This window comes from Bombina bombina, chromosome 3 (genome assembly GCF_027579735.1).
Source record: "Bombina bombina isolate aBomBom1 chromosome 3, aBomBom1.pri, whole genome shotgun sequence".
Classification (NCBI taxonomy): Eukaryota; Metazoa; Chordata; class Amphibia; order Anura; family Bombinatoridae; genus Bombina; species Bombina bombina.
This window is the reverse complement of record NC_069501.1, coordinates 374,481,986-374,497,581: the sequence shown is the minus strand read 5'-3', so window position 1 is coordinate 374,497,581 and position 15,596 is coordinate 374,481,986. Positions and strand designations below refer to the sequence as shown.

Here is a 15,596-nt window from a genome sequence, read left to right as displayed (position 1 = left end):
ATATAGTCATGTAACATTAGTCTGCAAAGGTGCAATCCTCGTAACAATAAGCCATTCAATTGAGATGATCAAGTGGTATGGTATTAAATATTACTGTACAATACAATACAATATAATATAGACTACCTTTTAATATGTGGGGTCCTGAAACCCCTCTCCGTCTGTTATTTATTGGTTCGTAAGTCAAATCTCTTTCGCTAACTTATTCTTTACTTAATAAGCCTCATATGGGGGGTTTGGAAAGTACGGACAAGACTCTGGGGTGACAGTTTAGATTCTAGAAAGATGCGGGGATAGCGGACCAGATTGTAAATGGGAAGTGGTGAAACAAGGTGGGTAAGGATCTACTCATCTCTCCAGCCCAGAAAAGTTAGATAGGGGTGAAGCGGGTCAGCATAGATTCCCAGGGTTCCCATGTGAGGCCGTAATCGTTCAGTTGCCCTCGTTCCCTAGCCACATAGTTTTCCATATTTTTGATATAGTTCACAGACTCTAACACACTTTGCAATCTGGGGGGTTGGCTCTTTTTCCTATTTCTAGCTATGAGCAATTTAGCGGAAATAAGGATGTATATCAGGAGATTTTGTTTGACTTTGGGGAGCTTATCTACGTCTAGGTGTAGTATGGCCAAGGCAGGCTGCAGAGTTGGTGTTAGCTCTAAGTCTTTGCAGATTTTCCCTATTTTCTGCCAGTAAGTCGCCAATTTAGGACAAGTCCACCAGACATGGATGGGGGAAAGTTCAATTTTTTTTGTCAGGCCCTGGTCAGAATCAGGCCTGTGTTTAAACCTGTTGCTCCTCCTTGGAGCCTTAATCTTGTTCTTAAAGTTTTGCAGTAGGTTCCGTTTGAGCCAATGCATTCCATAGATATTAAGTTGCTATCTTGGAAGGTTTTGTTTCTTATTGCTATCTCTTCTGCTCAGAGAGTTTCGGAACTCAGCTTTGCAGTGTGATTCGCCTTGCCTTATCTTTCATGCGGATAAGGCGGTTCTTCATAATAAATTGGGGTTTCTTCATAAAGTGTTTTCGGATAGAAATATTAATCGGGAAATTGTTCCTTCTCTCTGTCCCAATCCTCCTCATAAAGAACGTCTGTTGAACAACTTGGATGTTGTGCGTGCTCTAAAATTCTACCTACAGGCGACTAAGGATTTTCGCCAGTCTTTTGCCCTGTTTGTTTGTTTTTCAGGAAAGCGAGAGGGTCAGAAGGCTACTGCTACTTCTCTTTCCCTCTGGTTGAGAAGTATGATTTGTTTTGCTTATGAGACTGCTGGACGGCAGCCTCCTGAGAGAATTACAGCTCATTCCACTAGGGCTGTCTCCTTCTTGGGCTTTCAAAAATGAAGCTTCTGTGGAACAGATTTGCAAGGCTGCAACTTGGTCCTCTCTGCATACTTTTTCCAAATTTGGTACTTTTGCCTTGGGAGAGAGGTTTTTCAAGCGGTGGTGCTTTCTGTTTAGGTCTGCCTGTCTTGTTCTCCCTCCTTGTTCATTCTGTGTCCTCTAGCTTGGGTATTGGTTCCCACTAGTAATTGAATGATGTAGTGGACTCTCCATATCTTAGGAAAAAAAACATTTATGCTTACCTGATAAATTTATTTATTTGCGGATATGGAGAGTCCACAACCCCACCCTTTATTAAGACATTTATTTTTGACTAAACCTCAGGCACCTCTACACCCTTGTGTTATTCCTTTTCCATGTCAAATGACTGGGGATTATGGGTAGGGGAGTGACACTTAAAGGGACAGTATACACTCATTTTCATATAACTGCATGTAATAGACACTACTATAAAGAACAAGATGCACAGATACTGATATAAAAATCCAGTATAAAACTGTTTAAAAACTTACTTAGAAGCTTTCAGTTTAGCTCTGTTGAAAAGGCAGCTGGAAAGCCCACTGCAAGTGGGAAATAAGACACTCCCCCCTCCCCCTTCTTTTGCATATGAAAAGACCCTTTACACAAACAGGAGCAAGCTGGAGTAGGTAGCTGATGGTATTCACATAAAACTTTGGGGCTTGGATAGGAGTCTGAAAATCCGAGCAATGTTATTTAAACATAAGCAAAACTATACATTTTAAAAAAACAAAAAAACTTTATGGGCTATATAAATAGATCCTAACAAAGACACCTAAAAGCATACAATCAAACAGTGATAATAAAATCAGTAAAAATTATACAATAAAAATTATACAATAAAAATTAACATGGATCCATGTGAACTGTACAGTAATTGCAAATGACAGGTAAATATATAAGGCTATAAGGCCTTGTATAGGCCGAAACGCATCGACAACTGGTAAGAACTATTTCAATATTATTCAATAGACCTGTACCATCTACACTATTATTTTGAATTTTTTACAGGGACTTGCAGAACTATATATGAAATACCAGAAGTATATAGCACCCCACCTTTTGTTTTCTGATTGAGGATCACTACATCACATTCACTCATTGCATTTATTTTTATCTTCACATTTTTTTTCGTCATTTTTTGTTGATTGCTGATATATATATATATATATATATATACTATTTTTTTTTATCTCTTTTTTTTCTTCACATAGGATTAGTTGACACGATTGACTTTTGGACATTTGCAGGACATTTGTATTTAATTTGTTGCTGGACTTTTATTTTTGCTTTTGCCATCCTCTGTTGCTCACCAGCTTCATATTTGGTACTAATACCAACTTTATGCACTTCACCTATCACTTGTAATTATTGCACAGGTCAACCTTCTTCTCATATGCAATTATTGTTATTTACCTGTCATTTGCAATTACTGTACAGTTCACATGGATCCATGTTAATTTTTATTGTATAATTTTTTCTGATTTTATTATCACTGTTTTATTGTATGCTTTTAGGTGTCTTTGTTAGGATTAAACTTCTTACACACATCTCATTAGGTACTTTCTCATTCATTATCACCTCAGCCTTTCATTTAGGAGCTTTGTACATTACACCATCTAATTCTTCTTCCTTCGGCCGGCTAGGCGGCCTTTGTACACAGCTAGAGGTATCTCCAGGGTGCTTGGTCTATTTCCCTCATCTATATAAATAGATCATCTACAAAACATTTATGCAAAGAAAAAATGAGTGTATAATGTCCCTTTAACAGCTTTGCTGTGGTGCGCTTTGCCACCTCCTGCTGGCCAGGAGTGATATTCCCACTAGTAATTGAATGACGTTGTGGACTCAACACTAAAATTGTTATTGTTTAAAAATATAGATAATGCCTTTACTACCCATCCACCAGCTTAGCACAACCAGCATTTTTATATTAAAATACTTTATAACATTGAAACCGCTAAATGTTGTCTGCCTGTTTCTAAGCCACTAAAGACAGCCTCTCAAATTGAAATATTTTTGGGCATGCCCAAAATCAGTGCACTATCTGCATTTTCCAATCCACACTTACAACACTGCCCTTCCTCCTGCGACCATTTGGCCAATCTGGATGGCGTAAGATAGGCCATATTTACTATCTTCATATGTGATTCTCTCCAGCTGACTGGAGCAGCTGCCTTAATTACTAATGTCATGCTGTGTATAATTTTATCTCTATCTACATGTATCCTCGCCTTATCCCATTTAACTAGCATATTCATAATATGTCTTTCTCCATGAATTTTCAACATTAGATTATAGATCTGAGCGATAGTGGTCACCCCCTCACAACAGTTCCTTATTACTACACCTAGTTTCCTGAGGTCTAACTCTGATCCTGTTTCTTGCCTCAGGTTCCCTATCCAATGTCTTATCTGGAGATATGCAAAGAAGTCGGTCCTCGGGAGGCCGTAACATTGTCTCAGTTCCTCGAAAGTTTTAACCCTCAATATCTTATTTTCACAAAGTTGCCCTACACTTTTAAGCCCCTTATCTATCCACCTCAAAAAAGTCGGGAGAATCCAGTCCCTGGGGAAAATCAACGTTACCCAAAAAAGGGAGAAATTCAGTTATACGATAGTTTAATTGGATTACCGTACACATTTTTTGCCATGCTTAGATAATACATTTAAATGAGTACAATGCCTAAATATTACTAGGGAGTCTAGCAAAAGGACAGTGTAGAATTGCTTTTAAATCAAAAGGGGAAATCAATCTGGTTTCTAACTCATAACACGTAACATAGTCTTTTTCCATTATCCAATCTAACACAAATTTTGAGAGCATTGCATAATTATAGAATTGAATATTTGGACATGCCAGGCCGCCCCCCCCCCCCCCCCCCCCCCCCGTGAGTTTTAGCTAGAGTTAATGAGAAAAACGAAATACACGTTTTTTTTATTCTGCCAGATAAATTTGCTAAAAATCCTATTAAGGAAACCAATGTCTTTTTTTATACAGCAAAAGTGGTAAATTTTGCAGAAAATAAAGTAGCTTAGGAAATAAAATGTTCTTAATGAACATTACACGAGCAGTGATTGAAATTGGGAGGTTAGCCCAATTTTGAAGTTTAGTCTGGAATCCATTAATACAGTTTGTAAAATTCAGTTTGTACCATTGTTCTGGATTGATACTCAGATTGATGCCTAGGTATTTAATCTGATTTGCTTCCTTTTTACCTGCACTGGTTTGTATATCCAAAGTAGTTCAGATTTTTCAAAATTGATTTTATATCCAGAAAATGTATTAAATATTTTACAGATCTGCAAAACCTGTGGGATCGATTGCCGGGGGTCGCGTAACTAGCCACCAATCGGCAAGCGCTACCCAGGTCCTGAACCAAAACTGGGCCGGCTCCTAAATTACATTCTTGCTTTTCAGATAAAGATACCAAGAAAATGAAGAACAATTGATAATAGGAGTAAATTAGAAAGTTGCTTAAAAATGCATGCTTTATCTGAATCATGAAAGTAAAATTTTGATTAGACTATTCTTTTTAAGTATCCCTTTAATGGTTGCTTACTTGTTTTAGATGATGTTAGAGCATTTGAATTCTACTTACACCATGAAAGAAATTAATTAGTTAAAGGGATACTCTAGTCAAAATTAAACTTTCATGATTCAGATAGAGCATGTAATTTTAAGCAACTTTCTAACTTTCTCCTATTTTCAATTTTTCTTCGTTCTCTTGGTATCTTTATTTAAAAAAGCTGGAATGTAAGCTTATAAGCCGGACAATTTTTGGTTCAGCACCTGGGTAGCGCTTGCTGATTGATGTCTAAATGCAGCCATCCAATCAGCAAGCGCTACCCAGGTGCTGAACCAAAAATAGGCTGGCTCCTAGACGTTCCAGCTTTTTAAAATAAAGTTACCAAGAGAGCGAAGAAAAAATGATAATAGGAGTAAATTAGAAAGTTGCTTAAAATTGCATGCGCTATCTGAATCATGAAAGTTTATTTTTGACTAGACTATCTCTTTAAAGGGACACTGTACCCAAAATTTTTCTTTCGTGATTCAGATTGAGCATGAAATTTTAAGCAACTTTCTAATTTACTCCTATTATCAAATTTTCTTCATTCTCTTGGTATATTTATTTGAAATGCAAGAATGTAAGCTTAGATTCCGGCCCATTTTTGGTGAACAACCTGGGATAAATTCATCCACCAATAAAAAAGTGCTGTCCAGAGTACTGAAGCCAAAAAAAAGCTTAGATGCCTTCTTTTTCAAATAATGATAGCAAGAGAACGAAGAAAAATTGATAATAGGAGTAAATTAGAAAGTTGCTTAAAATTGCATGCTCATTCTGAATTACAAAAGAAAAAAATTTTGTTCATTGTCCCTTTTAAGCATATATTTTGTTTTTATCAATTAACTAAATGCAAAGTGAGTGAACAGAAGAAAAATCTAAATCAAATCATTGTATAAAAAAAATGTTTCTTTCTTTCCTTAGTTTACCATAAATGTCAGCACGGATATGAGGCACCATAGAGTGAGACTAATTTTTCAAGACACTCCTGTGAGAAATGGAAAGAAACCTCGTGGTGAACAAGGAGTGCAAGTTGTCTTAGATCCTGTACACAGTGTCCATCTCCTTGACTGGTGGCATCCAAAATATCCATTCTCAACAATGGTCTGACATCTGTGCAACTGCTGAGACCTATTTAATAGCATAGTTCCATCTTGAACATGAGCAATTAAATAGTAGTACTATCCTTCAGCTAAGTGACTATTAACTTTTCTTTTTTTTCTACTCAAATCTAAAGAATCCCAATATCATTTTTTTTCCAAGCAAGTCGATCTTTCAAAATTCATTCTAGACTTTTCTGAAATACACAAAGTATTGAGGGGTTATATATATATATATATATATCTGTCATTCCAGTGCTCAACTTCAAAATAATGCGCTCTTAACAGACTTAAAGAACAAATTTTTCATTTTGAAGCCAGATTTTTTTATATGGATCAGTGTTCTAAAAATACATGTACATTTATTGATTTGCCAGTAAGTGCTTGCAATTTGCCAACTCTTTGAGTTTTGGGGGTTGTTGATCATCTGTGACACCATGCAGGTCAGTAATACCATAAAAATTGCTGTTAGGGACATATGTGTGTAGCTGTTTTTTTAACTGGATAACCAACGACCCAGTGGTAGAGCAAGCAACAAAATATGCAGGCTTCATAACGTGGCCAACAAGTATTCAGGTGTCTGAATTACTTTACTGCATAATGTTTATTCTCTAAATTGTTTTTCTTTTTTGGGTTGCATTAAGATGTATATTGCCAATGTCATGTCCATGTATTAGAACATTAAAGGGACAGTCTAGACAAAAATACACTTCCATGATTCAGATAGGGCATGCAATTTTAAACACCTTTTCAATTTACTTTTATCATCAAATTGTCTTTGTTCTCTTGGTATTCTTTGTTGAAAGATAACCCTAGGTAAGCTCATATTCTAATTTCTAAACCTTTGAAGGTCGCCTCTTATCTCAGGGCATTTTGACAGTTTTCACATCTAGAGAGCGTTAGTTCATGTGTTTCATATAGATAACATTGTGCTCACGCACAGGGAGTTGCCTAGTAGTCAGCACTGATTGACTTAAATGCAAGTCTGTCAAAAGAACTAAAATAAGGGGGCAGTCTGCAGAGGCTTAGATACAAGGTAATCACAGATCTTAAAAGTATAATATAGCTGTGTGGGTTATGCAAAACTGGGGGGGAGGGTAATAAAGGCATTATCTGTTAAGACAATAACAAATCTGGAGTAGACTGTCCCTTATAATGAATTCAATAAATATATATTGTTCCAACTATTAAAAAAAAAACTTTTTTTTTCCACCCTTTTTCTTATAAAAGGTTTGGCACTTTTAATATATTCATCTTCTAGTCCCTTTTATTTACTGCAGTGTAAAATAACTGATTAAGATGTAAAGACCAATCTGTAAATCTGGCTATGATTTTTGTTTTCCTTATTTTGGCCATTGCATTAAGTAGGCCCTTATTTTCAAATATGTAAAGGGACATTCTACTGTTAATTATACCTTTTTTATTTATTTACTTATAAATTCTAAGATCAGAACCTTTTTACACCATGGATGCTAAAAAAGGGGAAGCACATTCTAAATAATAATAAAAAAAAATTAGCTTAAAATGGTATGCTAGGTCTGTATTTTTTTTTTTCACTGCAATGTTCATAACTGTTCTGAAATTGTATGCACAAACCCTTCTGCAGTTTCTGTAAACTTTTTTAAGTTTAGGGCGATATACTAAATGTGTAAATATGTTAAATAAAGTTGATGAGAAATGAAGGTGGCAAATTGTAGTCATGATTCAAATAGGGCATGTAATTTTAAACAACTTTCCAATTTACTTTTATCACCAATTTTGCTTTGTTCTCTTGGTATTCTTAGCTGAAAGCAAAACCTAGGTAGACTCATATGCTAATTTCTTAGACCTTGAAGGCCGCCTCTAATCTGAATGCATTTTGACAGTTTTTCACCATTAGAGGGCATACACATGTCTCATATATATAACATTGAGCTCACACATGTGAAGTTACCTAGGAGTCACCACTGAATGGCTGTCAAAAGAACAGAAATAAGGGGGCAGTTTGCAGAGGCATAGATACAAGGTAATTACAGAGGTAAGACGTGTATTATAACAGAATTGATTATGCAAAACTGAAGAATGGATAATAAAGGTATTATCTATCTTTTTAAACAACAACACCTCATATTTAATTAATTGTTGCGCAACTTTTGTTGTGTATTAATTACCTTATTGAGGAGTTGTATACGATAAGTAGGGAAGACCTAGGAAGGTCATTTTCAAGATTCAGGGAACATATGTAATACAATTTCAGATGATGTTTGCTCTTACTTCTCAAGACCATGTATTACAAAGCATAATCTGTCTTTAAAAAGATTTCCTGCTATTGGCAGTGAGAGTCCACAAAAAATTCTTAACCTATGGAAATTACTTGATCTGGCCACCAAGAGGAGGCAAAGACACCCCAAACAAGACTATATATATATATATATATATATATATATATATATATATATATATATATATATATATATATATATATATATATATATATATATATATATATAATCTCCCACTTCCCCTACCCTCCAGTAGTTATTTGCCTTGTTTCATGGAGGTAGGCATAGGGAGGTGGTCTGTAAAGAATGAAGTTTATCATGGATTAGCGTGTCTAAAGTTGTGGATAATTTAATCATGTAAATCTCTATAGAGTAGGTTTATATAACTGATTGACACTGGGTCTCCCATGCCTCTTGCAGTTTAACCGAAATCCCCTGTCTGATAACGCAGTGTATTTCACACTTAATGACAGACTTTTCATGGATAAGTTCTCCCCTCTTTGTCTAATAAAGAGGTGGTATTAAGTCTTGTTCCTGTGTATCAAGTGTTTTGTTTACTCTCTGGCCCCTTGATGATAGGCACTATCATGCCACTAGATCTGGTGACGGATCCCAGAGTTATTTCGATATAGGGATGAGTGCGCATTGAGATGCAGGATTCTGACAAGCATTTCGTCCTAGTGGGACATTATAACACCTAATCGCACCGGATGTTGTTACCGGCCCTGGCGTTACAAGTTCCACTTGTGCGGGCACGCTCCATCTTTGGGTGGGGGATGCCATTACTTTAGACCGCAGGCTTAGTTTGATATAGGCCGCAGAGCAGCGGGGACGTTTTTCCTGCCATATATGGCGCTTTTTGCGCCATTTACTCTTCAGATCAACTGCACAACAGTGCTGTGGGAGAGATTCGGTCTATCCAGAGGGGATAAGTCGCCCTAACCAGGGCTTAATAAGGGGACAGTATTTTGTGTATTGGGACCCAGATACCCTGCCGTAGGGTTCACGATTGCTATTACAATAATTTTTTTCACGGCACACATAATGGACGACTATTTTAATAGAGAGTCTGGAGGAATCTTCCTCAGTAAATTCCATTTGACAACAGTAAATGTATGCTTCGCAAAATTATCACTGTTAATCCCCCCAGCTCAACTATTCAATTGCTGCCGGAATTATGTCCTGACATCTTATTCAAGAGGCCCAAGTGGTCAAACCTCGGATGAGCTCCAGCATGTCTTATCGCCAGCAGGTTCTACTGAGGGTTCTTAGGCTTCGGCCGATGCAGATATTCTTGTCCAACAGCACATTAATGTAGCTTCAGTTGCTCCAGAGCAATGTGCAGAAAGCGGCCTGACTCCGGCTGGGGTAGGCCCCTTACCTGATGACCTCACAACCCGTATACAGGCTGCTGTGTCTTCTGCCCTGAGCAGGACCGTCTTTAACACAGGGCAAAAGGGGCAGCTGCCCAGGGCCCAGTTTCTGTTGAGGGGCCCAAGAGTCCTAAAAAAAAAAAAAAAAATTTTTTTTTTTTTTTATGGTTCATACCAGACTGCTGATGTGACATGGGGAACACATACATTCAATCTAATACTGTCACAGTCAAAAGTACTCTGTTTATATATATATATATATATATATATATATATTTATTTATTTTTTAAACTGTGCCAGACCGTGCCGGTGTCATGTGACATGCCAAGCTATTGCCATGTGCTGTTGTAGATGTGCACTGTGCAGCACTGAATGCGAAGCCTTAACTTGGTATCCAGCCTATCCCACTGCATCAGAAAAGGTCCTACTGGGGTTACCACTGTTACCAGGTCACTGCTCTGGTGGTGGGGATTGTTTCTGGGTAGGGCTGACTGTAGGTGCATGCAGCAGAAAGCTGGAGCGGCAAGGACGTGAGGATTTGAGCATCTGTGCAGCTGCATACACTGCTCTCTTCAGTCTTGAGGCTGTGTGACTCATCCCACACTGTATCCATGCAGCCTTTGACAGACAGCATCCTGTCTGCTGGTCCCCTTAGTCCTGCTCTTTCTGCTGTGGCCCTAAGATCAACTAACCGAAGTTTGTTAGGGGAACAGTGCTTTGTAGAAAGGTGTCAGTGGGAAGAATAAGTGAGTGCACACACGCCACTCCCCATGCAGCATTGTCTAGTGCAGGGTGAGAGGGAACTTGTTCCTAGCAAAGAAGTGACATGTGCTGCTGTGGCTGATGTATAGTGTCATGCTGATACTTCACAGATTAATGTAAGTTTTATTTTTATAGTTTTTGTTTTCTCTCTGTCTCAGATTTTACAGATTCCCATAGTAGTTCTGCTGTTCCAGTCAGTAAACTTATTTTTGTCTGCACCTCCATGCTTCCTCCTCAGTCTTTACCTTGCTTTGCTCCTGTTGGCTGCCCTAAATCTCTTTAACCAGCTAACCTCACACTAGAATCACATTCAAAAGAATATTAAATTAATCCACAGTGGAGGAATTTATATATTTATTTACTTATTAGTTCTGCTTAGGTCCAGTTTCACATATTGCAATGTATTTTTTTTTTTTTTTAAATGATTAGCCCAGCAGTGGATGATCCACTGCTGGGCTAATAATTAAAAAAAAAATTTGATTTAGTTGTTTTTTGGGATGTTGGGGTGGAGAGCGAAATTGCATGGGGGGGCCCAAGAAAATTTTTGCCCAGGGTCCAGTCAATATTAAAGACGGCCCTGGCCCTGAGCGCTAGCCAAGTGTCGGGCAAAACATTTAAAAAAAAATTCTCCTATACGTAGCCCAGGCACGGTGGCGGAGGCCATGACCGACAGTTATGAGCAGGCTTCTAAAGACGAACCTATAGTTATCTCTGTGGGTGAACTCCCTTCCTCTGGCTGCTCTGAAGAAGTGTTGGAAGAAGACTTGGAAGAGGGTATGATTAGGTATAAAGTGTAGCAGCTCAGGCTCCTGTAGAAGAGGGTATTGTCTATCCTTGGGGTTCCCGCAGCGAAGCCGCCTGAGGACGAACAGGTCCAGAGACTGAAATCAGTATTTAGGTCTAGGGACCCGGATGTTTTTCCCATACCACCCATTCTAGTGCTTTGGAATCTGTTGGCGCTCTACAAATAACAGATAATAATGATAATTATATCTGAAATTATCTCTATGGAATGGAAGAAGCCAGGCACTCTATTTGCCCATTCAGCGGCATTTAAGAGGTTGTTTCCTGTTCCAGCTGCCCACACAGAGGTCTGGAACAGTGCACCTCGGATGCTATACCGTTTGCTCGCTTTCATCTGAGACCACTACAGTTGTGTATGCTCAGATAATGGAATGGAGACCATTCAGATATATCGCAGGTCATCTCTCTGGACGCCCAGACAAGAGAGAGTATGGTTTGGCAATCTCCCAACTACTGTCCTAGGAGTGAGTTTCCACTGCCCTTCTTGGATCATAATCACCACAGATGCAAGTCTCAGGATGGGATATGGTGTGTGGTTCTCTCAGTGCCCAGGGAACTTGATGTCAGGAGGAAGTGTCCCTCCCAATCAACATTCTCGAATATACTACATGCTTCTGGCGTGGCCTCAACTGTGTCCTGTCTGGCATATCAGATTTAAATCGGACAATATCACAACATTAGCCTACATCAACTATCAGGGAGGCACTCTGAGCTCCATGGCGATGCAGGAGGTTTCTCCAATCCTGCAGTGGACGGACAGACAACAAGGTCAGATCTCCGCTATTCGCATCCCAGGTGTAGACAATTGGGTGCCAGATTTCCTGAGCAGGCAGACGCTTTACTCAGGGGAGTGGTCCCTGTAACAGGAGGTATTTCTGGAACTAACCCGCAGATTGGGTGTTCTAGATATAGATCTGATGGCTTCCCGCTTTAATGCAAAGCTCTCAAGATACAAATTGGGATCCACAGATCCTCAGGTGGAGCTAGTGGACGCTCTAGCGGTTCTGTGAAACTTCAACTTGGTCTATTTGTTTCCACCAATTATATTTCTTTCATGTAATTAGCAAGAGTCCATGAGCTAGTGACGTATGGGATATACATTCCTACCAGGAGGGGCAAAGTTTCCCAAACCTCAAAATGCCTATAAATACACCCCTCACCACACCCACAAATCAGTTTTACAAACTTTGCCTCCCATGGAGGTGGTGAAGTAAGTTTGTGCTAGATTCTACGTTGATATGCGCTTCACAGCAGGCTGGAGCCTGGTTTTCCTCTCAGTGTGCAGTGAATGTCAGAGGGATGTGAAGAGAGTATTGCCTATTTGAATTCTATGATCTCCTTCTACGGCGTCTATTTCATAGGTTCTCTGTTATCGGTCGTAGAGATTCATCTCTTACCTCCCTTTTCAGATCGACGATATACTCTTATATATACCATTACCTCTACTGATTCTCGTTTCAGTACTGGTTTGGCTTTCTACTACATGTAGATGAGTGTCCTGGGGTAAGTAAGTCTTATTTTCTGTGACACTCTAAGCTATGGTTGGGCACTTTTATATAAAGTTCTAAATATATGTGTTTAAACATTTATTTGCCTTGATTCAGGATGTTCAACGTTCCTTATTTCAGACAGTCAGTTTCATATTTGGGATAATGCATATGAATTAATCAATTTTTTCTTACCTTAAAATTTGACTTTTTTCCTGTGGGCTGTTAGGCTCGCGGGGGCTGAAAATGCTTCATTTTATTGCGTCATTCTTGGCGCGGACTTTCTTGGCGCAAAAAATTTTCTTGTCATTTCCGGCGTCATACGTGTCGCCGGAAGTTGCGTCATTTTTTTGACGTTTTTGCGCCAAAAAATGTCGGCGTTACCGGATGTGACGCCATTTTTGGCGCCAAAAGCATTTAGGCACCAATTAATGTGGGCGGCTTTTTTGGCGCTAAAAAATTTGAGCGTCATTGTTGTCTCCACAATATTTAAGTCTCGTTATTTATTGCTTCTGGTTGCTAGAAGCTTGTTCATTGGCATTTTTTTTTCCCATTCCTGAAACTGTCATTTAAGGAATTTGATCAATTTTGCTTTATATGTTGTTTTTTCTATTACATATTGCAAGATGTCTCAGATTGACCCTGAATCAGAAGCCACTTCTGGAAAAACGCTTAACTGAGTTTCAGTTCTACCAAAGCTAAGTTCATTTATTTTAAATGTTATAAATGTTTATCTTTAGCTATGGTTTGTAATAAGTTATTATGATATACTTTTACATGCAGAATCCATTAGTATTTATGCTTTATATATTTCCATTCTTACATCTTATGTACAAGAAATATTTAGAAGATTTATAAGAAAAAAAATTCTGATTCTATTTTAAAGGCTTTGTCTGACTTCGTGCCTTCTAATAACATTTTTTAGGTCTTTTTCACTTCTATTTTAATTATTGAAAGTTCAAATGACCAACAACATACTGATTTATCCTTCTCTGATGATGTTTTTTCTCTTTCAGAAATTTTCTTCATCAGATATTGACACTAACAAATCTACTTTTTTTATTATTTTTCTATTATTAAAGTACATTTGTTCTTTGTTGAAAAGGTGTTGATTATTTTGGATATTAAGGTAACTAGTTCTTTAAGACTAGCTGACACTATTTCTGCCTATTTATTCTTCTGTGTTTTCAGAGGTTTTCTTTCCAAATCCCCATACTAGGGAATGGAATAGGCTGAGAATTTTCTTTTATTCCTTCTTCAAAGGTTTTAAACTATATTCTTTGCCAGCAGTTTAATTCAATTTAGAGGGTTCTCCAATTTATTGGGGCTATCTCTACTTCTACTAATTATGCTATTGTTTCTATAGCAAAATAGTATTTATTTTCCTTTAGATAGTTGTATCTTATTTATGGAAAATTATTTAGTTTCAGGTACTTTTCTTGGTCCTGTGATTTATTTGGATATTGCAATTGTTTCAAGTATCAAATTATGATTTATTTTAGCATTGTTAAAGGGACAACATTTACTAGACTAGGTGCTGTTGCATTTGTCTTGTTGTTTTGCATTTATTGATTATGCAAGTCCACTGTATTGACTGGTCCTTTTAACTGGATTATCATGCTAATAATTTCATTTGTGTCTTCATTTTATTGAATATTTTTGCAAATGAGGGTTAATCTATGTCTTTAGCTATTTTAGCTAGAAGAATTTTGTGATTTAAAAAAAAAAAAAATCCATATTTCTTTTGTTCTAAGATAATCAATTATTTGTTTTATAATTGGATTCAATTCTTAACTGTTACTCTGGGCTTCAAGATTGAGTTCTAAGACTAAAACTTTAAGCTTATACTAGTTTGGTTGTTCTTATTAAGGAATGAATTTTTGAGTTCTTTCCCAAGTAACATGTTCATCATTGGAGTTTGAAATCAGCTCCCTAATATTGCGATGTACGTGCCGTATTCCAGCTTGGCTGGTAAGAGGCAGGTTAAGACTTCTTTGAAATTTATTTTGTCCAAATTTCTTTGATTTTATTCCAGTAAGGCTAACACTTTCTTTAAGTGTGTTTCTGTCCTATATATTTTGGGTACTGTTGAAGCATGGCTGGGCACCCATGGGGTTCAAGCGCTGCTCAGACCTGGAATCTTCTGGGGTATTTCTTCCAGTTCCTTTTTTAGGAACCGGGTTTTGGAGTTTTATTCAAACTATTTTGCCTTTTTATGGTCATTGATAGCATTATTTGTTTTCATTAGATACAATAAATGCATATTTCCATTTTTCTGTTTTCATTCAGATTATTTTCTGAGGATGCGGAATCTCATATGATTCACTTGCTCTTCAGGACATAGTTAGAGGATCTTTTTTTTCAAAAGCTCTTGATTCCTCACACAAGGGTCACCTTTTTTTAGGTTTCCAGATAGTTTGTGTCACTGTCTTTGTCTCTATCAGACAAGGGATAATTTTATTAGGTTCCGTCTGTCTGTACCTTTAGTCTCCTTCAGTTGCTATATATGCATAGAGGTTTTAGGTCTTATGGCCACAGCATTGGATTCAATTCCCTTTGCTCATTTTCAATAGAAAGAACCTTTCCAGTCTTTTATGAGTGTTGTTTCTTCAAGAACATGGTTGGAGGATCAATTTACCAAAAAGTTTGTTGATTCCTCAGACAAGGGTAACCTTTTTAGGTTTCCAGATAGATTCAGTGTCCATGACTCTGTCTCTGACGGACAAGAGACGTCTGAAATTGGTTTCAGCTTGTCGAAACCTTCAGTCTCAATTTTTCCCTTCGGTAGCCTTATGCATGGAAATTCTAGGTCTTATGACTGCTGCATTGGACGCGATCCCCTTTGCTCGTTTTCACATGCGACCTCTTCAGCTCTGTATGCT

General features: G+C 37.7%; 1 protein-coding gene across 1 annotated transcript in view; it reads left to right on the top strand.

The window, feature by feature from the left end:
• TMEM183A (transmembrane protein 183A) overlaps window positions 1–7,708 on the top strand; it is a 77,279-nt gene extending 69,571 nt beyond the window's left edge. Inside the window, exon 8 of the mRNA XM_053706516.1 lies at window positions 5,851–7,708. Within this exon, the coding sequence (XP_053562491.1) occupies window positions 5,851–6,036 (186 nt within the window). The 3' untranslated portion in view covers window positions 6,037–7,708. The remainder of the gene's footprint in view (window positions 1–5,850) is intronic.
• Window positions 7,709–15,596: the final 7,888 nt, after the last annotated feature.